Raw genomic sequence first — 24,825 nt, 5'->3', positions numbered from 1 at the left:
TCATCAACTTTTTTTTAAGAACCGCAATAGCAATTGCCGGCAAATCCGTCAGAATTGCGATACTCTCATCATTGTTCAGGTATTCTTGGGCGTGGCATGAAATTGCCTTGATTATGGCATCCCGAAGCTCAGTCTCGAGAGGTGGAAGAGTGACCCAGATCTCTCGCACAACAAATGGATGTCTCTGGGCATTTTTGTCAATTCAGTTGATGAGACGAGTTCTTGCAAGCTGTTTTAGGGGCGCAATGTCAAATTTGTCCGCTGCCATAAAAACTCCGAGGTTGTTCCACAAAACTGCGTGGGAATCTTTAACTTCGCCCGAAACAGACTTTTTGTCCTCAATGTCTGGAATGCCCGTGTCATCATAATCTCGAATATAAAGAAAAGTAACCAACTCGTTGAATGGTTGCTAACTCATCATCAGGTAGGTCGATTTGCGATGAAGCAGCCTCCTTACGACAATGTTACTCATGGCCGCCAACCTTGGCTTAGACGGACACTATTTACCTTGAATCCTCCTTTGACTCAGCATCGAAAAATGATGACTGGCAACAGACTATGGCGCGGTGTACTGCGAACTTACGGCCTTCGCATGATATCGTTAGGTCGGAGTACCTACCTGATTCCAGGAGGCTTTGCAAGAGTGGTTGAAGATCTGGAAACCCTATATTAAATGGAAGTAGATAAAATAACATGAGTTAGACAACGTACCGGGCAACTATCATCCGATGGTTTTAATTGCCCAGCTATCCGTATTCCTCGAAGGTATAGACGTCATCACCACGACACCACGACCCCGCGTGTAACGTAAGTGGAAATTCCGGCGTGTCGTGGCCAGATGATGCCATGTGTGCTTCCTTGCCGTTCCGATTTACGTTACTGTTCCGCTCGCTCTGGCCTTTCGATGCACACATAACGGAAGAAGCTAGAAGGCTCGAGGGGTTGCAGTTCCAAAACCGCCAAATACCCGTGTCCAATCAGCCTTCCGGAGAACCACAAGTTCCCCGCTATCTTGTGGTCGAGGGCACTCGTGAAGTTAAGAATACTTTGAAGTTCGAGGTTCAGAACAACCAGATCCAAAACCTCGGCCCTGGCCCTTCCAGTGGGTGGCAACAAAAGCGGTCGCAAGAATAGCGGCATCCAAGGCCGCAAGATCAAGGAAAAGGAAAACCGAAAACTTCAAGAAGAACCAGACCCACGCCCAGTCACGGACCAAGCAGGGCGCACCCAGTTGCAGCAAAGTAGGAATCAGGCATCCCAAGCGCCCGAGAAATACTAAGTTCTCAAAAAAGCCAAGATATGCCAACCACCCACCCAATGGTTGGAAATATCTTAAATGTAGAACATGGTATCCTTGATGCTCTCGGATACACGACCACCACTTTCGCCGGCCACACTACCCGTCGGAGTCGCAGAGGGAGTCGGGTCGAACAGATCACTCATGTAGCAGCGAGCACGGGTGCAGACGAGATCGGCGTAGTAGGCAGGCGGACAGAGATGTGAAATGCAGGTCCTTCGATAATGATGGATAGTGGGAAGGCGTTTTGAGGCTGTGCAAATCTGGCAGGATGGCGACCACTCAATCAAAAGCCTCCCACTGGGCGCGAAAAGACGTGGCTGATTTAAGGTTGATTTTTGCGTAACCATAATATGCGATTAAGACAACTCCTTAACAGGCCCCAACTCTTTATCCCCCCATTGATTGGAGTCCGCAAACACAGCAAACATATGGAGTTCCCTGTTATCCTCGTCTCTGTAGAATAGAACGAAGTCCATCGTTGTGAAACAGCGACGAATGAGTATCAGCCAGCCCTTCGCGGGGAATTGGTCCAATGTGAGAGATTTTTGCGTTCTTTTGAGTTCCTTGGCGACACGATGTCTTGGCGGCGAAGGTCGTGACTGGCCAAGCATTTGCCAAGCCACTAAAACCCGCGAAAACATCGCATTACACGCGCTCCGCACTCCTGAGGCGATGAAAGAATGAAAAAGACTGAAGTTGAAAAAAAAAGGAGGGAGGGGGGGGGGAGGGGGGGAAATTGGATATGTTCGAAGGTTCTCGACTCTCAATTCTTGCCTCTCTAGGTTCCTCTCATCATTGGCTTAACGCCAAATTCCCTCAGTAATCTAAAATATAGTGACAGAAATCAAGGTAAGGCGAGCGTACTGGTAACATTCACAGTGGTAAGATTCTCTAACTAAAATGACACTGCCCGGATTTGACAATTTGGTTGGACATAATTAATAAACAAAACGCATAGTCAATCAGTCACATGTTTCAGCCGTAAAAAGACCGGGTAATCAATGTAACACCTTGTTTCTTGACATATAGTTAAGCCCATTTGCCGAGCAGTGCCATGAGTCCTGCACCAAGGCAGAGCAAAACAAATGCCGAACAAACGGTGCAAGGAGAAGCCCGACGCATATATGAGCTGAACAGGAACTCGCGCGCTATTAATTCAATAAGGCCAGTGTAAATAAGGATGCCTGCCGAGATAGCATCAAAAACGCCGTTGATTATCAGTGTCGTCCGACCACTAGGTGGGTAGGTATTGCGCACTCCCAAGCCAACTGCGATGGCAATGGGGGTAGTCAGACCATAAACTACGCCCAGAACGTAAGGCGTCCACCCCCTGGAAGTCGGCCATGGAATCATGGCGAGGCGAGATCCCAGACCTAGTCCCTCGAATGTCTGGTGGAAGGTGAGAACGATATAGAGCGTGGTGAATTCAGAGCCCGCAACTGCGAGTGTCAGGCCTATGAATATCGAATGGAAGATAATTCCAAATTCCAAAATGAAAACCCCGATAAGCTGGGCTGCATAGTCATCCACGAATGCGAAGTTGCCTTCAGCCATCTCTGCCTCTTGGTGCTCCTGGGGACGGCTCAAATTGTCTTCAATCGGCAGGTGACTCTTAGCCTGATCCCAACCACCAAAGTTATCAACGCCGCGAAGGCACCGACTTCCGTTATGGACGATGTCGTTCTGTTGACTCAAGTCGAGATATGAATGGCGCATAATCATCAATTCCACCAAGAACATGGTAACAATGGTCATGAGAATGATGCCCTCCACCCAGGGATACCCCGAGATAGGACCAGTCAAGCAGTCATCCCTTAGAGCCTCTTCCGCTGGAGCAAGCAAATGAATAAAAGCAGTTGCAAGGATGACACCAGAGCCAAAATATTTGGCTATAAAAAAGGCCCAGTGTGTGATTCGCTCCCACTTAGCACCCACTGCCCTCGAACGTATCACTAGCACAGGGAAAACTGCTGCTATCATCGAGCCAGCCATGATGACGAAAATAGATGAAACACGGAGGCTCAGTCGACCGTTATACTCATTTCCGGTTTCACAGGTATCAGTAATGTCGCCGGTATCCCGCTGGAGGAGAGAGCGTAACAGTTCCGCGTCCATCCTGATAAGGAAATATTTTGAGGATTAAGTTCCAACACGGGCAAAGATGGGATTGAATGACTTGAAAGAAAATTCTGCAGTGATACGCGCACTGAAATCGGACTTGTTTGCGACAGTGCACCAGAAAGAGTTGATAGAAAATTTTATAATAACTGTCTTTAGTCCTCTTTTAAATATGCCATCGTCCACCAAGGTCCTCGCTTCGCAAGAAGGATGAGTTACTCGAGGTTTTTTTTTTTTTTTTTGGCAAGAGTCTATGAAGGCTTGGTCAAGGAGGTGGACGTCGGTAAAAGAGAGGCAGGCTCATAGGTAGGCATATGATTGGACAAAGGGCTAGAGACTATGGATTCCATATTAAACTTCGCCAAGAGGCGCTAAAATCCGCGAAAACACCGCATAGAATGAATGTCCTTGACCGTATAATCCTCTGCCTTTGCTTCCTACGATTGCAAGAACATTTGATCACCCTCAGAGACATCGAACTCTTCATAATTATCTTTTTCCACCAAATGCCAGGCTTTGCATTCCAGCTCCGCGCAATATGCACCCTTCTTGCAGTACAAGCTGCTCTTGGTTCCCTACGAACGTTCAACTTCACCGTTCATAGCGCCCAGCGCAGCCCAGGTTTGCAGATTGATTCCTTGCCTTCGTCAGACGCTAATCTTAGTTACCGATAGATGGGTACTTCCGTGAAGTCTACGTAATCAATGGACAGCAGCCCGGTCCGATGATTGAAGTTGACGAAGGGGATGATGTGGAGGTGTTCGTTCGCAATGAGTTGCCAGTTAGCACTACTATCCATTGGCATGGTATGTTATCGTCAGAGTATACGTGGCGGCTTAACTAAGCACATTAATCCAGGGATACTACAGCGTGGAACGCCAGACATGGATGGGGTCCCAGGAGTAACACAGGTGCGCACTACTACCTTCTATCACCCTTCAAGCACTGAAGACAGTCGTCACTAACCTGGGTCTGTAGCACCAAATACCACCTGGAGGAAATTTTACGTACAGATTTTCCGTGAAAGACGAGTATGGGTTCTACTGGTATCATTCGCATTTCCGCGCATACTACAACGATGCTATACGGGGCCCACTCATGATCCGACCAGCACCCTCTCGTCGTCGACCGTTTGAAGACATGGCTGCAAGCAGAGTTGAGCGTGAACAGCTGCTACAGGCTGAGAGGGATGCGGTATCTATCCTCCTGAATGACTGGACACACGATCTGTCGGACACAATCTTTAGCCGGTACCTCGAAACAGGTGCCTTCCCCAACTGTGTTGACAGTATTCTGGCCAATGGCCTGGGAAGGGTAGAATGCCTGCCAAAGTATATGCTCGATGCAGGCCCGGGGTTGGGCCTGACGGACGAAGTCAATGCCACACACCACAACCCTACTGCGACAATGGCCACATCGGTAATGCAAATGCCAACGATGGCGAGAAGAATGGAAGATCCCGCCGATGACAACCCCCACGGCCAGATGTCCATGCCTCCAATGAGCACAACCAACCCGTCAGAGTCAACCATGTCCACAACGGGCGGGATGACTATGCCCAGCTCAGACACCATGGGCGAGTCCGACACCATGGGCGAGTCAATGAGGTTGGGCCCTCGGGGCTGCATGCCACCTATGATGTTCAGGCAGGGATACGATATCAACTCGCTGCCATCAGAGACATGTGTGAACACAACATCACAACAGTTAGTGGTCAACGCAAATGTATCTCAAGGATGGCTTGCCCTCAACCTTGTGAATTCTGGAGCTGTTAGCAACCTTAAGGTCTCTCTTGACAGTCATTCAATGCATGTCTATGCTGCAGACGGACTCTATGTGACCCTGCAGGAGGTTAAGGTAAGATATCGTCTTTCCATGGTTATTAAACTACCTTCCTCTAACCTTGACAGGTTCTTGAAATCGCTCTCGGCCAACGATATTCTGTGATGATAAAGCTTGACCAGCCTGCCGGCAACTACTACCTTCGATTCGCTACTTATCCGAATGGTGATATGCAGCAGGTCTTGGAAGGCCAGGCAATAGTGTCCTATAATGTCAGTGGATCAAAGCTTCTAATCCCACATCGCTGCTATTAACACACTGGGTAGACCACCGGAAACGATACACAGGATATCTCGGTTGATCCAATGTCTGTTTGGATGTTGACTAACGGATCCGCTACACAAGGGGCCAATGAACTGGTAGAATCACGTCTGGCACCGTTTGAGGGTAATAGACCTCCCACTACAGTTGCCGATGTCACTCGGTTCTTCAATATCAATCAGACCGGCATTGTCACCTGGGTTGTGGACCAGTATCCGTATACTGAACCAACGATCCCAATCATCTACGGTAACAGGTCAGATGGATGGAATTCGAACACCACCCTCCATTTACCGACGAATTCGACCGTCGATATCGTTATGAATGTGGCAAATTCCTCGATGGATACGGTGTGACCCCCTACGCTACTTTTTACCGCGCACGTACAGTCGCTGACATGTATTAGATGGGCCATCCAATGCACCTTCATGGCCATAAATTCTGGGTTCTAGGTTCTGGCAGTGGCTCATTCCCTTACCAGTCGGTCGCAGAAGCGCCGTCGTCCCTTATTAACCTCGACGACCCTCCGTACAGGGATACCGCGAATTTACCACCATCAGGATGGCTAGCAATTCGGTGAGTTTAAACCTAACCTGCAAGCAAAAATTTGTCAAGCCTAATGGCTAATCATGCAATAGCTATATCACCGATAACCCGGGCGCATGGATACTTCATTGCCATATCCAGTGGCATATTGTGGTCTGTCAACTCCCCTTTTCACTCTCTCCATTGGCGGGCAATCGCTTACGTTTGTCTATATAGTCTGGAATGGCGCTGGTCTTAGTAGAGGGCGAAGATCAGCTCGATAGTTTGATCCGGCAAGGTAATAACTCAGATCCAACTACACCAGCCATATCCGGGACTGCACCGTCATATATTGCAAACTTTTTTGGAATTTTAGTCGCTCTCGGTACTGTGCTGAATGCACTGGTCGTGTTTTCATAGTGTGCCGCTGATTGCAACTCTCCGTCTTTATGTTTTCTTGGCTAGATCTGCTTCTATCCACGCACAATATAAGTGAAGTATGCTCTACTGGCAGCGCATGTTTACGGGTTCATTAGATACTTGATGCATTATAGGAATATGCGTACAACAGCAGCCTTCCTAACTAAACTGGTTTAATCTCCTATCATCTGAAATCCTGTAAAGAGTGAAATCCGGTTCCCCAATGGCTATTTTCGAAGTCAATTTGCCGCAGGAGCAAAGCTCGGCAGATTTGCTTCATCACTGCTGAACGCTTCCGGCAAAATGGTTGTACATGCGTTCCCTGTAATTGTCGATTGATACCATTCTTCCCACTAATTCCTATTTATGTCTATCACTTTTCTCTCTTCGGCGGTTTCTGGAACTGCCAAGACATGGGACTGTGGTACTTTGGCGTATTTTAGCGTGGCGGTGCTTATCGATGAAGAGTTTCGGGAACCAGCACCAAATCTAAAAGTGCACTAGCCAATGACTTCCTCGAATACCCAATTACTGTCGTCCTCAGCCATTGAAAGGGACTCAACGTTCTCCTCGTGGACAACCTGGTGATCAGTGACGGACGTATTGAGGATGGTATCACGTTTTGCGAGGGCCCAGTACTCCAGGGTGGAGAAAGGGAGTACCGGAGTAAATGTATTATGTATTTTACGCACTAATCGCGCATAGAGAGCAAGTAGGCAAACGGGAAGGTTCTTGATGATTGGCCAAAGTACCTAGGTGGGTTTATATTTGAGTTTACCATCAAAGCTGAGAATGACCGCGACCGCTACGACGTAATTCTACGCACTAAGCGCGCATCAATAACGAAGGCGCAGATATTTTGTTTGAGCTAATCAATAGGTAACCCAAATATGGAGCTCCTTGGTATCCATGATTAATGACCCGGGCATGTGGAAAGCTATGTCCAGTGGCGAATGGCACTGATCGGACGTGTATATTAATTCTGAATGTACCCTCGCTTCCTTGGGTTAACTGGCCCGTGTCTTGCCATTGCGCTAGCGGATCATTATGTCGGTGGCTCGCGGGCAGTTATAAGGTCTAAAACTGAACACTATAAGTCCGGACTGATCGAGGAGCCTTAAGCTGTGGATACGAGTGATAAGCTACCGTTTTTAACTACTACTTATATTACATAGCTGGCTGTAGTATCTATAAAACAACCTAAAAGCTAGAACATAATCCATCTCGGTGCTTGAACCAATCAGAAAGACAGCCAGCCATATTTACATTAGTGCGTAAAATTACGTCATACAGTTGCTCGAACGCTAGCGCTTATCAGGAATTCTGGACAGCACAATCATCGTGCACTACATGGTCTTGCCACATCGAACCGAGTAAGTAATTCGTGCGTAAAGACAGCGGAGTGTACAAGTGCACTACTAGGACATCATCGGAGTAAGGGGCAATAGGTGACTATCCCTTTTGAAGTACTGATACCTGACCAACGATAACTATGACACTGACGATTACAACCTATATGCAGGAACAAGTTTTGTGACGTCGCTTCGCGTATTGTGAAACTGCCCTACATTGCCATGTTTGCTGAACTGTAGGCAAACTTTTCGTACCTGCCGAATCCCGCAAAGTACAACTTGGCAGAAGTGTGGCCAACCAATACCCACTCTTGAAAACATTCAAACTTGTGGTGTGCGTATAGCCTCTCGTCACTGAGCGCCGCAATGTTGCTTGATGGAGAAAAATGGGCTTGTGAAGCTTGCGTGCGGGGTCACCGCGTCAGCAATTGTCACCACCATGGTAAGTCGAAGATGGAATGTGCGTGCAACTTATCCAGTGAACCGAAAACTGATCTTTGAATTGACCGGCCTTTGATTCGTATCGGGAAAAAAGGGCGACCAATCACTCAATGTGCTCACTGTCGCGGTCTACGCGAGTCACACACTACTCACATAAAGTGCGAGTGTGGTAAGAACGTTTACGATGAGGACAACTTTCAATACGCTGGTGAGCAACACCTCAGAAGTGAGCACCCCAGCGGCAATAACTCAACTCGATATTCATAAAATTCGATAGGGAATAATCATCAACGATGTGGCTGCATTCATGGACAGCGCTGCATCTGTGCGCTAAAGAAAGAGCGTACTCCATATCCTGCCCCAAGGGTGGAACGGCCTCGGTCCCAGCCTGCTTCCATGTCGAAGCTCGTGAGGACCCCGTCGGATCGACAAGCTAGGGGTTACGCTTACTTTCCCCAGGATAATAGTAATAAGCTTAACGCTGAACCCAACGACATGTTGTCAGCCTCCGGGATGCCGTACCCTGCTTTACTATCGAACGTTGTTTGTTCGTCATCCGACAACGGCTTTCACTCTGGAAACAGACTTTTCCCGGCGCAGGCTGCACTTTTGAATAATGAAACCTCCTACAGTGGCTTCGGCAATTCAACAAAGCGCCAAAGTGTCCTGTCAAATGCGAACCTAGCCTGGCCTGGAGATCCTTCGCCACAGTTCTGGAACATATCGCAACATTCTTATCTTCAACAAGGTGTTCCACAGTTTGGCTCCTTTCCTATGGTACCTTTGCCTGATCTAGGGAACTCGGACGGAACCTCCGCATTCCTTCCTTCGGTCTTACCCAGCTTTGATAAGATTCCTGCTGAGTTGGCTAAGACGGACGTCACTCCTGCGGCATTGTCGCCAGTGCTCTCCACGAGTACCACGAGTACAACCAATGTGGCTTCCCAGCAGACACATGAAGAAAATTTGTTGAATCTCCCTGTTGATGTGTATGACTCGGCTGGTCTCGGTACTCTCTCAGATGACTGGACAGACTTTCCGAGTGGCACGTATGACCCCACCCTTCGCACTGCTACCGACATACAACCTCCCTACACCAGTTTTGATGTTGGGACCTATAGCTTGGGGTTGCCGACGCTCTCGTCTAGTGATAATACTGTACTTAATTGTTCTGATGAAGTTTTCGGTCCCGAAAATATCCAGAATGATCCGCATAATCTTCATAGTGTGAGCTTACAGATTGGGAGTGGAAGCCAATTTGGATTTACACCGCGATAACGACCGAATGGCCTCGCTGTATTGGAATGGTCCTTGGACTCGGATCGGATATCAATTTGACGTGACAAGCCTCAACAGTGAAGAGTATCCAATAAATGTGTCCCCTATTCATGAGGGCGGTATCTTAGGAGACGTCTCGGTTATTGTGGCACAGATTGGTCCGTCAATTGTGACACTAGCATTTCAATCACTGTGTTTTCACGTCCCCCAATCTCAACGAAAGTTATCACCTATGTCGGAGACATAAAAGGTGCTCTTTCGAACCCTAATCACTTGACGTATGAATTCATGCAGGTTTTTGACTGACAGTATATTATATAATCAGGGAGGTGTGGCCCGACGATGCAGAAACTTGTGTCCAGTCACTGTAGGTCGCCTTCCGGTCGACCTTTGAGATTGCGAAACTCGATGATGGCACGGAGGACATCACGTTTACCTTGAAGGTCTTTCAGGTAGAAAAGTTCGATATCGCGATAGCAGACCGAGTCTGGAAGATCTTTCAAGGAAATGTGCTTTGGAAGGTCACTCTGGAAGGTGTCATCCCGTTTGCGTTTACCCAAAACTGGATTACCAGGCGATGTGTCTTGAGGAAGCAAGACACCAGGTCGCGTACCTGTAATGGCGGACCAGAGCTGGACTGTAGCAAACTGAACAATCATGCTCCCGTGACGAAAAAATCTCGAATGGGCCCAGTGATGCCGGTAAATCACACCAAAAGCATCCACATCTGGAGTATTTTTGTCCTTTATTCGTCGGGGAATTTTGCGCTCGGCTGGGGAAACACCTGCGAGAAACTTCAATGTAAGCATACTCTGTTTAGGGACATACAGGATATAACTTACTCGTCGTATCTGTTGACGGGTATCCTTACCGACGCGGCGACGGGCGAATAGCTCGAAGTATTGATAAAGGCGGCGCCAGTATTCATCATATGAATAAATAAGTAGTTTCTTTCGTGATGTTTTGAACATCCAATCAAAAAAGTTCGTGTAGATCGTCTGGTCCTCTAAAAGAAGGAAGTCCACATAATCTTCGTTCGATTGAATGTAATACCTATTCTCATATATTATTCCCAGCCATAAGACTTTTCCCAACCAAGTGAGCACTCACTTCCGGCAATAACGTTCGACGACAGCGATACCTTCTAAGGTCTTTGGCTTAAAGTTTAGAGGGAGCCATCTAAGACTGCGAAAATGTTCCAGTCTAGCTCGAGTTTCCTCGCAAAGAATGGGATCGGTCCAGTATTGGTACCCATCAGTTTGAGCCGGATATACAGGCGTAGGTGCCATGTAGGAGATCAGATACAAGAACTAGGGTGGAAAGTTTGCATTGTGGGAAACGACAACGCCGAGGTCGGCTCGAGGCGTGGGCAACGAGGATGAGAGAATGGCAGGTGCAAGGACACCGGAAGGGAGGGAAGGCAAAGCATCTTATAGGCGCTCAAATGGACTGGACGAAAAGGGAGGGGACTTAAATTTAGCTGAAGGGGAGCCATTTTCGACGTCGTTTTGGTCGCCAGTGGAAACGAGGGGAACAACTGTGTAAGTCCAGCGTCTACATCAGGACCGGAGGATGACTAAAAGTGCTGGGCGGGTGCAGAATAGTGGTGTTACAGGACAGTGGGCGGTCAAGGAGCGGCTGGGGCATCCAAAGTTACGGGTGGAAAGGCAGCCGTTCAGCCGTTCTGGCCTCAAAAGCGGTCATTTTCGGCGTCAATCCCACAGGTCCCCATATTCTAGTTGTAAATTCTAGATCAGCTGCATCGCCAATACAGTTACGAGACAAAGCATTGTATTTCAATAAGCGTAAGTCCTGGTATTAAGACCCATAACAGGGATATTGATAGTCAGGGATTATTCCTAATATAGACTAGGGTCTTTTGGCGGAAGGTTAGAGAATCTCTCGAAGAGTGTAGGTGGGTGCGCCAGTTTCGGGACGCACTGTACAGTACATGGACCAATGACCGACTGTACAGGCCTGTGAAAAGGTATCCTGCATATCGTTCGCGAGGGGACAGGTAGAGAGAACGCCGGTACCAATCTGTGACTGAATATCTCTTAATTGTTGTGGAGCGAAAATGACGGGACGGGCCGAGACACGAACCCCTGAACCGCCTGACCGCGACGAACACGAAAATTCACCACCCCGATTACTGAGACCGAGGCGCTCCACCAGACCGCCTAACAATTATGCCCAGGAGCAAGAACTCGATATCGAACAAAGCAACGCGCGTTCTCAGCGGAAGAAGACCCAGGGCAAGCCAGTGGCCCAGCGTGAAGCGGTAGCCTCGGAATCATCAACAGAGAGCGAGGACCCGAACGCGTCGGAACTGTTGAAGGAACTTGTCAAACTCAGGAAGGAGATCAGACAGCGAGACGAATTACATAAGGAAGAGCTTCAAAAAGTCAAAGAAGAATTTACCGCCCTCAAAGAAGAGTTTAGCGCCGCCCTTGCAGAAGTTCGGCACGAGCTACAGACCCTGGCAGATAGACCCGCGACCCCTCAACCCCACCCCGAGTCGTGCTCCCCGAACAACCATGATGCGATTCTCCGCGAGATTCAATCTTTACGTGAGGAAATCAGCGCCCCCGCTCCCACGAGTTCCCCGTCCTATGCAGATGTCGCGCGCACTCCCCCAACCAGTTACCCAAGCAACATACGGACCCTGTCAACGCTGAACACGACACCGACCACCTTCACCGAAACTTTGTACTGCACGATAGACACCTCGAAGATGACCGAAAGTGAAAACGAGAGGAAATCTGCAGGCTCAATCAGGGCCACAATCGAGAAAGAGGTCCGAACGATGGATGATCACACTCACTGGCGCTATCGCGCGGTTACTGTCAGTCCAAGAGACCCCAACCGGATTAGGATCGTATGTCGCGATAAAGCCGAGCACCAGCTGGTCAAGAAAGTGGCGGAAGAAAAGATCGGAACGGGAGCCCGGGTGCTCCGGGACGAGCTATACCCGCTTAAGGTCGATAGCGTCAAGAAGTCTGCAGTACTGGATGAAAACCATGACATGCTGGTAGGAGCAGCCGCAGCCCTGGGTGAGGAAAATGAAACTACAGTCGCCAGGATAACGTGGCTTAGCAGTAAGGAGGCCGCGAAGCCATATAGGTCAATGGTCGTGTACCTCACCAAGGGTAGTGACGCGCAGAGGCTATTAGCCGACGGATACTTCCACGTTAGAAGGGAATCCAGGACAACTAGCGTCTTTAAATATCGGCCACAACCGATGCAATGTTACAACTGCCAGGAGATTGGTTATAAGGCATTCCAATATAAGAAGACCCAGAAATGCGCAAAATACGCCACGGAGGGCCATCATTATAGTCGCTGTGATCAAGAGGTCCCAAAGTATATTCCATACGGTGGGCCACATGAATCGTTTAGCAAGAATTGCCAGAAGCTCTACCCACCACGCCATGAATAAGAAACTTCGAATGATCCAATTGAATGTGAGGAAGTAGGGTGCCGTGTATGAAAGCTTAATGAACGACAAACAAACTAAGGACGTAGTGGTGTTAGCGATTTAGGAACCCTAGGCAAGGAGGATTTAGGGACAACTCTTGACCACCCCGATAGGACACCACAAATGGACGAAGATAGTTCCCTCCACCTAGAGGGAAGGCAGATAGGCGATCCGAAGCATACTTTGGATAAATAAGGACGTGGAAGCGGAGCAAGTGCGGATAGAGTCGCCGGATCTAACAGCGGCCGTGATTCGGCTTCCCAAACGACTGATTTTTATAGCATCAGTTTACGTAGAAGGCGGGGAAGTCTCTGCGTTGATCGACGCATGTGATCACCTTAGAAAGGCTATCATAAAGGTACGGCGAGACACGGGCGCTGTGGTAGACATCATTATTATAGGAGACTTCAACCGCCATAATCAACTCTAGGGCAGGGACGAGGTATCCTTCGGAAGACAGGGCGAAGCAGACCCGACCATTAACCTTATGAATAAATTCGCTCTCAGTAGCTTACTCAAACGAGGCACAAAAACATGGCATAGCGAAGGACAGTATGGGGACTACAAGTCTACAATTGACCTCGTCCTAGCCTCCGACAATTTAGCAGACCTAATGACCAAGTATGTAATACACGGGACTAAGCACAGCTCCGATCACCGGACGATCGAGACTATATTCGATACACCGTGGTCAGCCCCGAAGCATCAGGAACGACTTCGTCTGAAGAACGCGCCATAGAAAGAGATTAATACTAGAATCGCGAGCACCCTGGCCACCACTCCATCGGAAGGCACAGTGTAGCAGAAAACCGACCGACTGATATCCGCAGTCTCAGATATAGTGTATACCTTAACTCCAAGAGCGAAACCATCGCGACACGCGAAGCGGTAGTGGACAACCGACCTAACACAACTCCGTCACATATACACATACTAGCGCAATCGGGCTCGCTCAGAGCGATGGGCGGGGCGGAAAATACCTAAGCTCGAAAAGATGGCCCAAGATACGGTAAAGCAATACCATGATACCATCCGTAAGCAAAAGAAAAAGCACTGGAATAAGTTTCTCGCAGACAACGAGAATATCTAGAAAGCCGCTAAGTACCTGGAATCGGGAGAAGACGCAGCATTCGGGAAGCTACCACAACTTATCAGAGCAGATAGGACCACCACCGCTAACTATAAGGAGCAAGCAGAAGAGCTGTTATCCAAGTTCTTTCCCCCTCTGCCAGACGGGATTAAAGACGAGGGGACGAGACCATAGAGAGAACCAGTGAGGATACCCACGGTTGGCATAGAAGAGATCGAAAGATAGCTTTTTACTGCTAAATCATAGAAGGTACCGGGTAAAGACGGTCTACCGGCGGTAGTTTAGAAGATGACATAGCCGACTGTCAAGTATAGGGTTCTCGATTTATTCCAGGCGTCATTAGGAGAAGGCACGTTACCGATATAATAGAGATACGCGAAGATCATACCGCTTAAGAAGCCGAATAAAGAGGATTACACCATTACGAAGGCGTGGAGGCCAATTTCACTCCTAGCGACATTAGGCAAGATACTCGAATCAGTAGTTGCAGAGAGGATTTCACACACGGTGGAAACGTACGGATTACTCCCTACCAGCTACTTCGGTACCCGAAAGCAGCGATCCGCGGAGCAAGCGCTAGTGCTTCTTCAAGAGCAGATCTACGTAGCATAGCGTGGCCGACGAGTATTGAGCTTAATCAGCTTCGATATGAAAGGGGCCTACAACGGAGTGTGCAAGAAACGATTGATCCAGAGGATAAAAGCGCGAGGTATACCAGATGACTTGCTACGGTAGGTTAAGGCATTCTGCTCTAAGCGAACAGCGACCATCCAAATCAACGGGCAACTTTCTAAGGCTCGAAGATTGCCACAAGCTGGCCTCCCCTAGGGCTCACCCCTGTCTCCTATCCTGTTCCTATTTTTCAACGCAGATCTTATATAACGGTAGATTGACAGCCAAGGCGGTGCGGTTACTTTCGTGGATGATTTTACCGCATAGGTAACCGGACCAACCGCGTAGAGTAACCGGGAAGAAATCGAAGCAATTATCAATAAAGCGCTCGACTAGGAAAGGAGAAGCGGGGCGACCTTTGAGGCTAAGAAGACAGCTATCATACATTTCGCTCCCAAGATATATAAATCAGACCATAAGTCGTTTATCATCAAGGGGCAGACAGTTGTGCCCAAAGACCACGTCAAGATCCTGGGTTTGTTAATAGACACAAGACTGAAATACAAGGAATATATTGCGAGGGCCGCATCCAAGGGCCTAGAGGCAGCGATAGAGCTTCGGCAACTTCGGGGCCTCTCCCTAGCAACAGCGCGGCAGTTATTTACATCAACGGTGGCGCCGGTTATAGACTACGCCTCCAATATCTGGATACACGCGTGTAAGGACAAGGCCATGGGGCCGATCAATCGAGTCTAAAGAGTTAGAACACAAGCCATTATAGGGACGTTCCTCACGGTCGCGACCAGCATAGCGGAGGCAGAGGCCCACATTGCCACCGCACAACACCGATTCTAGAGACAGGCCGTGAAAATGTAGACGGATATACATACGCTACCTAAAACTAACCCTCTCCGCAGGGGTACAGACCAGATCAGAAAGTTCAGACGATATCATCGCTCGCCACTATACCACATAGCGGACGCGCTTAAGCACATCGACCTAGAGACACTAGAAATAATCAACCCGTTCACATTGGCCCCATACGATGAACGCGTGCAGATCAATGTTAATAGACAAGATAAGCCTCAGACTGAAGCGGGCGGACTAATGCAGATCGCGGTCAGCAGCTCGGCACAGAATGAGCTAGTAGGATTTGGAGTCGCAATCGAGAAACAACCTCCTCGAAATCGGAAATTAAAGTTCAAAACCTTTTCCGTCACATTGGGCGCGCAAGCAGAGCAAAACCCGTTCTCTACAGAGCTGGCAGCCATAGCACACATATTAAAAATAGTAGTGGGAATCAAAGACTACAAGATTACGTTACTCACAAGCAACAAGGCGGCGGCGTTCACGCTAAGGAACCCTCGACGACAGTCTGGCCAGGAATTTGTTTGCCAGATATACAAGCTGATAAGCAGGATGCGGAGGAATGGAAACAGCATCAAATTCCACTAGATCCCTACTACCGCAGACAACAAGCTATTAGGTCTGGCTAAAGAACAGGCCAGAACTGCAATATAAGAAGATACTCTCCCACAAGAACGCGTTCCGAGGATGAAGTCGACAACATTAAATATCGCACGGTCCCAAGCAGTCCCTAGCAATAAGCTGCGAGAGAACGTAGGAAGACACGCAAAACGAGTAGATGCCGCACTGCCAGGCAAACACACCCGGTAGTTATATGATCGCCTAACGTGGAAAGAAGCGACCGTACTGGCCCAACTCCGAACCGGCATAGCTAGACTTAATAGATATCTTAATCAGATTAATATAGCAGAGACCGATAAATACGATTGCGGATAAGCAAGAGAGACCGTGGAGCACTTCCTCTTCCGATATCGGAAGTAGACGGCGCACCGAACGGAAATGTTATAATACACCCAGACTTACCGAGGAAATATATCCTTCTTCCTGGGAGGAAAATAGCCTTCTGATGATCAGAAGTGGACGCTAAACCTAGAGGCAGTACGGGCCTCTATACGTTTCGCCATTGCGACGGGCCGACTCGAGGCCACTTGAACATATCAACGAACAGAACTCCCCACCCCATTCTTCCGACCCTACTCACCCACCACCTCGTGCTACAAACGGTAGACGCGCTTCAACTGCCGAAGATAGGATGTTGAACACTTGAAGAAGCGCCTTCAAGCCAGTCTACTAACTAATACTAACCCATAGGGTCCAACTATGAGATTGAAAGCTGAGAAGTCAATGCCGAAGGAAATACTGTATGGGCTCCAATGAGACACGGCGTATGCCTAAACATGCATGTACTGATAGATTAGTGATAGTTGCCCTTTCGGCTCAGCCGCCGGGCGTTAATGAATTGTGTGTGTGTACAGTACATGCAACGTTTAGACGGAAAGCTACTCAGTACTCGGATGATCCACTACCTCAAAATATTGGCATAACTTGGCTCCACCTGTGGTGGACATTCTGCCCGGGCCTGTGGATATGCACATATTTGATGTGTTGAATATTGATCACTGTCTTATATACGTTCAGCTCCTTTTCTTAGCTCTTTTCACCTGGGGCTTCCAATACGGCATGGGGCCATTGAACGGCACTCTGGTTATACAAATCAACGACACCCGAAAAACATTCAAAGTTTGAGCTCACGTTCAAAGGCACTATTTAATGTTGCCATATAATCTATTTAAACCTTTCAAAATCCACGCGAACCAACGCCAAGCAGGTTGTAGCTAAATTATTTCATGAATAGGGATTGCTTTCTTCACGTTTTCGACCCAGCGCCGAATGTCTTCTACGAAACGTCGAGCAATGCCCATCTTTATTCCCTTGCCGATGAAAAATCCTGGGTCTTGATCCTTGTAGACCTGCTCAAGGTCAAGACCATCCTCGAGCATCAAGTCACAGACTTGTCGAAATGCAGCCTTGAGAGTGTCATCAGTGACATTTGACACCTGCCACTCACTATATTCTCTGACGGCTTCGTCTCTAGATCCAGGGATCTCGAGCGGGCTTGAAGACTTCAAGTCAACAGCTTGGGCAGCCGAAATGTCAGATCCAGAGACCGAAGACTGCGAAGGCAGGACATTGATATTAATAGGAGGATACGGTACTCCATTTCCGATGATATGTCCACCTTTGCGATGGCTCTTCTCCAGTCTCTGCTGCTCTTCTATGAATAATTCCTCGTGTACCGTTTCCGGCACATCCTTGTGACCGTCCAAGATACCACCTTTTTCGACGTAGGTGACTAGGCGTCTCAAATAATGAGTTTTCAGTTGATAGTGCTTTTTTCCCCACTGGATCCACCCAGCAATAGGGGCCCCCAGGGCATGTCGACGAAGCGTATCGCATAAGATTATAAACGCTGCGCCAGACTGGCTTTTGTCCCGAGGTATCCTCCTCCGCATCCAGCTGGGCATCTCTTTCATCGAGCATCCTGCTTGTGACAGAGGATTTTCCTCTTTTCTCCACTTTCCGACTAACGGCTGCAGGGGAATGACGATTGTCTACATAGTTGAAACAGATTTTCAGTGTGAGTTCCTTACCACTGGAGAACAGACCCGACCACATCAGGAGCTGCTTTTCGATGGTATTCCAAATGATTTCGGTGTCGTCAAATCGTTTAGTCAGATTGCGCTGTGTGCGATCATTCACTGAAACGACAATGGCAGTGTCATCAGCTCTTACCATGCGATGGCGGGCAATTTTACGCCGAAGGACCTTCTCTAGCTTAGCTTCTTCTCTAAGAACAGCTGCCAGTAGGCACTAGGAGCCAAAACGAGGTCTTCCTCCGTGTCCTTAGACACCTCCCGGTTGTTAACGGCCACTCGCCACTCTATACGGTAGTGAATACAGGTCGGCGGGTCCTGGTTGTAATCTCTTCCATCCTCCCATTCGGACAACTGGAGCAGCCTGAGAGTATCTGGTTGTGACTGATTCTCAAGCCCACCAGGCGAGGAGGGACTGTAGTTGGACCGCGTTGCGTAGGGACTGCCAATGTATCCAGGGGTTGGAGCGTACAGCGAATTGTGTTCCCATGGCTCAAACACTTCGGGTTGAGATATGGAACCGACGTGATATGGGCTCTGCGACATCTCTACACACGATTACAGCCTTGAAAGACCCATGTCAGCTTCTCCGGGTACAGTATACGCTGATAACGAACGAAAATCGCAGTAGATTAACAGGAATCATGGAAACAAGAAGCATGTTTTCCTACCGGGTTACCTCTCTATGGTACCACCGCAGCCTTCTATTGGGTATCAAACGATTGTAGGCGAAGGCTGCCTGTAATGAGTAGACCGACAAGTGGGAGAGTGGGAGATGAATCTTGCCAGAATGTTTAGGATTCATCTTTTGTTTGGTTTGTTTGCATGAAAGATTCGAATTGATTCTACAGGAATTTACGGTACTAAAACAATGACTTATTTAATATTACCGACGAATACAATACCGTCCTACAGGGATTACAGGGGGAGGTCTAAAATTAGATTAGCGTGTTTTGAGTCAGGGTTTGGGAATGGATTCGAGAGAGTGTAGTGGTAAAGCTGATTTCGAATATTGCTGTATTGTGCGCAGCTGTACGCATGGAGAGGACGACTGTACCTTTCCTACACAATTGGATCGACTGTACAGCGCGAGCGACGTTGTGATTAAGATTATTCTGATATAAAACTGCGACGTTGTGTACCGAGCGGGAACTAACCCCCTGACCGATGGCGGACCCACATGCGGGAGGGCCCGAGAGCCCTCCCACAAACACTCAAGAAAGCACCGACGGCTTCACTAGGGAAGACCTCGCAACCAGAACCACCGTCGAGAACCGGAAGCGAACCCGGAGTGGAGATGCCTTCAGTCCTTCGGATCCAGCCGGTCGAATCACCACCAAGGAGGTGTGGAAACTGATCGGCATACTAAAAGACGTCATCCACCATCAAACCGCGACCATCGCAGCAACCTAACAGGAACTCCAGGAGGTCAAGCACAACCAGCATGTTCTCCAGGAACAGAACGAGAAGCTATACGATAAGGTAAAGGCGCTGCAGACACAAATCGAGACCAACCCCCCGGCGACAGCAACCAAGACCTAGGCCGCCGTCGCGGCGGAGGGCAGCAATAGCGCCTCCCTGGTGAACCCCTAACGACCCGAGAGAGACCAGGATTACGTCAGAATCAGTACCTAGAGGACCTTTGTAGACCCACAAGATAACGATAGTAGCGATAGAAACACGTTCGGACAATATCTCCCCGTCGATACCACCAACAGCTATATTCGTACCGCGTTGCAGAGCGATACTGCGACCCAAGATACCCAAGTAGCCGGTATCGGCACTACCAAAACCGGCTATATTATTCGATTTAAGAACACGGAATCAGCCGAGATAGCCCACAGAAACACAGAGTGGCTATACAAGCTAGGCAATAATATAAGGCTAGTGAAGCTACAATTCAGGGTTATTGTATACCGGACCCCTACAGAGGAATTTAATATTAAGACAGGGGTCGCCTAGGTAACAGAGAAAATCATCGCGGAAAACGACCAAGCGGATCACAGCTTCTATATTAAGGAACTAGCTTAGATAAAAGCGAAGGATAAGACCCTAGGGAAGTTCACGTTACTAGGAATCTAGTTCGATTCCCCAGAGGGAGTGGAATATATGCTTCGAAAAGGGTTCCTTATCAGCGGACAACTCATCACCAGTATTAAACGACGCGAAATCAAGAAGAAGAGGTGCTTCCGGTACCAACGGTTCGGTCACCTAGCGTGGTTATATAAGGAAATACCATAATACAGACATTATATAGGATAATACGAGCGGGAGCGATACCCGCCTGGAGTAAGAGCCCGGTATCTAGATTATAGTGGTAAACACCCTATAGGCGATTGAGAGTGCCTAATACTATTAACCTCTAACCCTACTAGATGCTAGAGAAGAACCTCTGTATCCTACAGTTAAATATAATGAAATTAGGACTAAGGATAGAGGTACTAATTAACAATCCCTAGAGCCTAGATCTAGATATTCTACTAATCTAGGAACTATCTATTACTACCTACCGAACGTATATCAACCACAGCGCCTAGCGTTTATACCGACCTATAACTCTAACTAACACCGTTCGATTTTATAGCTTACTCTATATTAATCGAAGAATTTCTACCTTATCATATCGCTAACTACTATACAACTACCTAGATATCGCAGCCATTAAGATCTAGACAGCCGATTCCTAAACGCTGGTATTTTCAGTCTATATACCTCTAGTACCACTTTTCACAGGTAATAACTTATCAGTATTACTAGCCCTTATAACGATATAAAACTCTATTATAAGCGCCATATAAAATAAGCAGTGCGCGATAAGTATTATTATTTCTAGTGATTTCAACCGATACCATCTAATATAGGGCAATAACTATATCGCTCCTAGATTTATTAAAGATACTAGCGACCTAATCGATTTCTTCTAAGCCTATAACCTCTATAGTTATCTCCCTTAAGGGACAGCGACTTACTAAGCATTTAATAACCCTAGACAGAACTCGACCATTAACTAGACGGTAACAGATAACCTAGACTTACTTATCAAATACTATCTATATCACAAAAACTATAGATCTAACCACTGTACTACCTATTTAGAATAGAACCTTCAACCCTAGAGTAGGCTAAATACTAAAGTAAGGAAGGCATATAAGTACATAGACTAGACTAGGATCGGCAAGGAAGTAGCCTAATAGATAAACCTATAGAAGTAGATTAAGACCCAGCTAATACTCGACTAGGTAGTAGAAAACCTTATAGTAGTAACGGCCTAGGCAGTCGACTAGTTCACACCTAATATATACCCTATACCATACTCTAAGCGATGGTTTACACTAGATCTTAAGACCTAATAAGTTAAAGTCAACTAACTGCGAAGGAGGTAGTAGGTAAACTGCGCTAAGCTAAGAAGAGAGTATACTAATACCATAGCTACCTTCGAAGCTATATAGTAGAAATAACGAGTATAGATAAGGACTATCGAAAAAGCTAAGTCCTCACACTAGAAGCAGTTCCTAGATAAAGCTAGTAAAAGGAAGCTCTGGAAGGCTACGACATACATAAAGCCCTAAGAGACATAGGATTACATCCTAGCACTGCAAGTAGGCTCAGAGGAGTACACCTAAAATAAAGAGAAAGCGAAGACATTCCTAGATACATTCTTCCCTGCCATAAGTCCACCCGAGTTTAACCTACCTACTATACCGGCGACAGAACTCCTGTAGTACCTAATCACAGAACTAGAGATTAAGTAATCACTAAAAGCAGCTAAAGGGAATACAGTACCTAGGGAAGATACCTTACCGATACTAGTTTAGAAGAAGCTTTAGGGGTATCTTAAGGCCTTTATTATTAGTATCTTCACAGCGAGTATAGAGCTAGGGCACCATCCAAGACAGTAGAGGAATACAAAAATTATTATCCTACGAAAACTAGGCCAGCCTGATTACTCAAAACCTAGTACCTACCGCCCAATCTCACTTCTTAATACACTTGGCAAGCTCCTAGAGGCAGTGATAGCCCAACAGTTATCCTATCTAGCGGAGAAACACAGCCTACTACCAAACAGCTAGTTCGGCAGACAGCCGGGTAGGACCACCGAGTAAGCCCTACTAGTGCTATCCAGTACAATCGATAAAGCCTAGTATAAGCATAAGGTAGTGACCCTAATTGCCTTCGACCTTAAAGGTACCTTTAACAGAGTAAATAAGATAAGCCTAGATACGTCGCTATAGGCAAGACAGATCCCAATTATGGCCAGAAAATAGATTACAAGCTTTATAAGCGACCGGTATACTAGTATTAGGTTTAATAACTTCTGCTCTAAGACTACTCTACTATTGAATGCTAGGCTAGCTTAAGGATCACCACTTTCCCCCATCTTATTTACATTCTTTAACGCCAACCTAGTCGACCAGCCCATCGACTCCTAGGGAGGTACATCGGCATTCATTAACAACTACTTCCAATAGAGAGTAGGGGGCTCAGTTCAAGAAAATTTAACTAAGATACAGTCCAAGGATATCCCTCATATCGAAAAGTAGGCACAGAGAACTAGATCCTACTTCGCGGTAGAGAAAACCAAGCTTATCTACCTCACTAGAAAGAGGGGAGAGCATATAGAAGGACAAATTATCTTCAATAGGACCGACGTTAAGCTATCGCCTACAGCCAAATTACTAGGAGTAGTATTCGACCAGGGACTTCGCTAGAAGGAATATATCCAGTAGGCTATCAAGCGCGCTACCAAGACCACAATCGCCTTAAGTAGACTACAACACTTACGCCTAGAGCAGATATAACAGCTCTACCAAGCATATATCGCGCCTATAGTTAACTACATATCGACGGTCTAGCATAACCCACTTAGGGACAAAGTTTATACCCAATACTTAAACATAGTCTAGAGAACCGTGCTAATCAGAACCCTATCGGTGTTTAGGACGGTAGCAACCGCGACCCTAGAGGTTAAAGCCTATATACTTCCTATATACCTTCGCCTTCGCCACCGAGCGTAGCGTATAATTACAAGACTATACACTCTACCTTGCAACCATCCCATTTAGAGTACTCTATTAAGAGCCTAGAACCGTAGGAATAATATCGGATTATACACCCACTTCCTATTAGCAGAAGCGCTAAAGACTATAGACATTAATAGGCTTAATGAACTAGAGACGATTAACCTACACCCGCTACCACTGTGGCGAAAGGATGCCTTCACAGAGATTAAGCTTAAACCCAACCGAGAGATAGCGAGAGGAAGGGCGGCATCCATAAAGGACACGTCAGATATCGTCGTCTACTCAGACGCCTCCGGGCATAAGGGTTATCTAGGAGCCGCTATCGTCGCCCTCAACGATAAGGATAAGGTAATAGAATCTTAATAGGTACAAGTAGGGTCGATAGAATAGTGGTCGGTTTATATAGCGGAACTTATAGGGATCTTCTACACAGTTAGTATAACATTTAAATTAGCTCACTAACGTGTAATCGTTAGAAACCAAAGGCAAGTAATAGTAACAATCCTTTATAATAGCAGATCCGCTTTATAAGTAACCCAGAACGTAAGAAATAGATTAGGGCAACAAATCATCTATACAATCCTCTAAGTAGCTACCGAGGTTCAAGTAAGGTATATAGCCCTCCACCTCTAGTAGATACTAGGATATTGTAGAAACGTTAGGAATAAGGCAGCGGATCGACTTACTAAAGAAGCCGCGCAACTGGGCAAAACCTATCCTTTCCAGCCGCTACTAACAAGAGAGAACGCCTTCCTCTACGGCAAGATCCATACTCAGTAGGAGTAGGAGTAGAATTCAAGCACTAAAGGCGCGTACCTACAGAAGGTAGACGGCGCGCTACTAGCGAGGCACACTAGAAAACTATACAGGAACCTACCTAGGAACCGAGCATATTTACTCACTCAGCTACGCACAGGCCACAACTGGTTATCTACCTACGCCAAGAGACTCGGCTTCCGTGACAATAATCGATACGAGTGTAGCGCGCAGGAGACGGTCAACCACGTATTACTAGAATGTCCAAATCTACGAGACTTACGGACAGAATTAAGAAGAAATGTCGGGGACGCGATAAATAGCGTGTCGAGTCTGCTAGGAGGCTTAAACGAAGGTAAGAGAGGTGAGCCAGACACTGTCTCAAGGGCGAAGACGGTTCAGGCCGTATTGGACTTCGCCGAGGCATCACAGCGGTTTCGCAGTCGTGCGCCACAAGGGAAGCCTAACAACGGGAGCGGCAATGGGCCAGGGTAGGCCGTGACGAGGCGCTAAGTTCCTGTCAGAAAGTGGATCACTCTATATGTACATTATCCATGATTTATAGTTGTTGTATCCTGCATATCGTTCGCGAGGGGACAGGGTAAATGAATTCTACTACTACTACTACTACTACTGCTGCTGCTGTATTGTGCGGAGCGGTCGCTACTGTATATTCTCGGGTACTGTACATGTCCAACCTGGACATAGAGGTAGTATTCGGACCGGTCGCTACTGTATCGGGGGGGCTACTGTACTCCATTGAGTGGTCGCTACTGTAGAGAACAAGGCGCGTCTGTACCTGCGGAGACC

The 24,825-nt window shown here is 47.4% G+C and overlaps 8 protein-coding genes across 8 annotated transcripts; 4 read left to right on the top strand and 4 right to left on the bottom strand.

Annotated features, from left to right (window-relative positions):
- Positions 1 to 2,329: 2,329 nt before the first annotated feature.
- On the bottom strand, positions 2,330 to 3,415 carry LCP9604111_3247 (uncharacterized protein; the record flags this gene model as incomplete). The annotated part of the gene is made up of 1 exon (XM_039070814.1): positions 2,330 to 3,415. The coding sequence occupies one exon, from the start codon at positions 3,413 to 3,415 to the stop codon at positions 2,330 to 2,332; it is 1,086 nt and encodes a 361-aa protein (XP_038930514.1).
- Positions 3,416 to 3,816: 401 nt separating this feature from the next.
- On the top strand, positions 3,817 to 6,466 carry LCP9604111_3246 (uncharacterized protein; the record flags this gene model as incomplete). The annotated part of the gene is made up of 10 exons (XM_039070813.1): positions 3,817 to 4,039; positions 4,093 to 4,224; positions 4,277 to 4,329; positions 4,397 to 5,275; positions 5,329 to 5,472; positions 5,527 to 5,871; positions 5,928 to 6,097; positions 6,160 to 6,220; positions 6,284 to 6,344; positions 6,423 to 6,466. The coding sequence occupies 10 exons, from the start codon at positions 3,817 to 3,819 to the stop codon at positions 6,464 to 6,466; spliced, it is 2,112 nt and encodes a 703-aa protein (XP_038930513.1).
- Positions 6,467 to 7,816: 1,350 nt separating this feature from the next.
- On the top strand, positions 7,817 to 9,537 carry LCP9604111_3245 (copper fist DNA-binding domain-containing protein; the record flags this gene model as incomplete). The annotated part of the gene is made up of 6 exons (XM_039070812.1): positions 7,817 to 7,839; positions 7,906 to 7,914; positions 7,989 to 8,054; positions 8,163 to 8,260; positions 8,354 to 8,485; positions 8,537 to 9,537. The coding sequence occupies 6 exons, from the start codon at positions 7,817 to 7,819 to the stop codon at positions 9,535 to 9,537; spliced, it is 1,329 nt and encodes a 442-aa protein (XP_038930512.1).
- Positions 9,538 to 9,899: 362 nt separating this feature from the next.
- On the bottom strand, positions 9,900 to 10,508 carry LCP9604111_3244 (uncharacterized protein; the record flags this gene model as incomplete). The annotated part of the gene is made up of 2 exons (XM_039070811.1): positions 9,900 to 10,331; positions 10,380 to 10,508. 2 exons carry the CDS (start codon positions 10,506 to 10,508, stop codon positions 9,900 to 9,902), a joined length of 561 nt encoding a protein of 186 aa, XP_038930511.1.
- Positions 10,509 to 11,614: 1,106 nt separating this feature from the next.
- On the top strand, positions 11,615 to 12,976 carry LCP9604111_3243 (uncharacterized protein; the record flags this gene model as incomplete). The annotated part of the gene is made up of 1 exon (XM_039070810.1): positions 11,615 to 12,976. The coding sequence occupies one exon, from the start codon at positions 11,615 to 11,617 to the stop codon at positions 12,974 to 12,976; it is 1,362 nt and encodes a 453-aa protein (XP_038930510.1).
- A 4,443-nt stretch (positions 12,977 to 17,419) lies between these two features.
- On the bottom strand, positions 17,420 to 18,118 carry LCP9604111_3242 (uncharacterized protein; the record flags this gene model as incomplete). Its single annotated transcript, XM_039070809.1, has 1 exon — positions 17,420 to 18,118. One exon carries the CDS (start codon positions 18,116 to 18,118, stop codon positions 17,420 to 17,422), a length of 699 nt encoding a protein of 232 aa, XP_038930509.1.
- Positions 18,119 to 18,415: 297 nt separating this feature from the next.
- Positions 18,416 to 18,784, bottom strand: LCP9604111_3241 (uncharacterized protein; the record flags this gene model as incomplete). Its single annotated transcript, XM_039070808.1, has 1 exon — positions 18,416 to 18,784. The coding sequence occupies one exon, from the start codon at positions 18,782 to 18,784 to the stop codon at positions 18,416 to 18,418; it is 369 nt and encodes a 122-aa protein (XP_038930508.1).
- Positions 18,785 to 19,405: 621 nt separating this feature from the next.
- LCP9604111_3240 (uncharacterized protein) lies at positions 19,406 to 19,780 on the top strand (the record flags this gene model as incomplete). The annotated part of the gene is made up of 2 exons (XM_039070807.1): positions 19,406 to 19,582; positions 19,664 to 19,780. 2 exons carry the CDS (start codon positions 19,406 to 19,408, stop codon positions 19,778 to 19,780), a joined length of 294 nt encoding a protein of 97 aa, XP_038930507.1.
- Between the last annotated feature and the right edge of the window lie 5,045 nt (positions 19,781 to 24,825).

This window comes from Penicillium roqueforti, assembly GCF_015533775.1.
Source record: "Penicillium roqueforti strain LCP96 04111 chromosome Unknown scaffold_05, whole genome shotgun sequence".
Classification (NCBI taxonomy): domain Eukaryota; kingdom Fungi; phylum Ascomycota; class Eurotiomycetes; order Eurotiales; family Aspergillaceae; genus Penicillium; species Penicillium roqueforti.
This window is presented reverse-complemented; position numbering and strand designations above follow the sequence as displayed.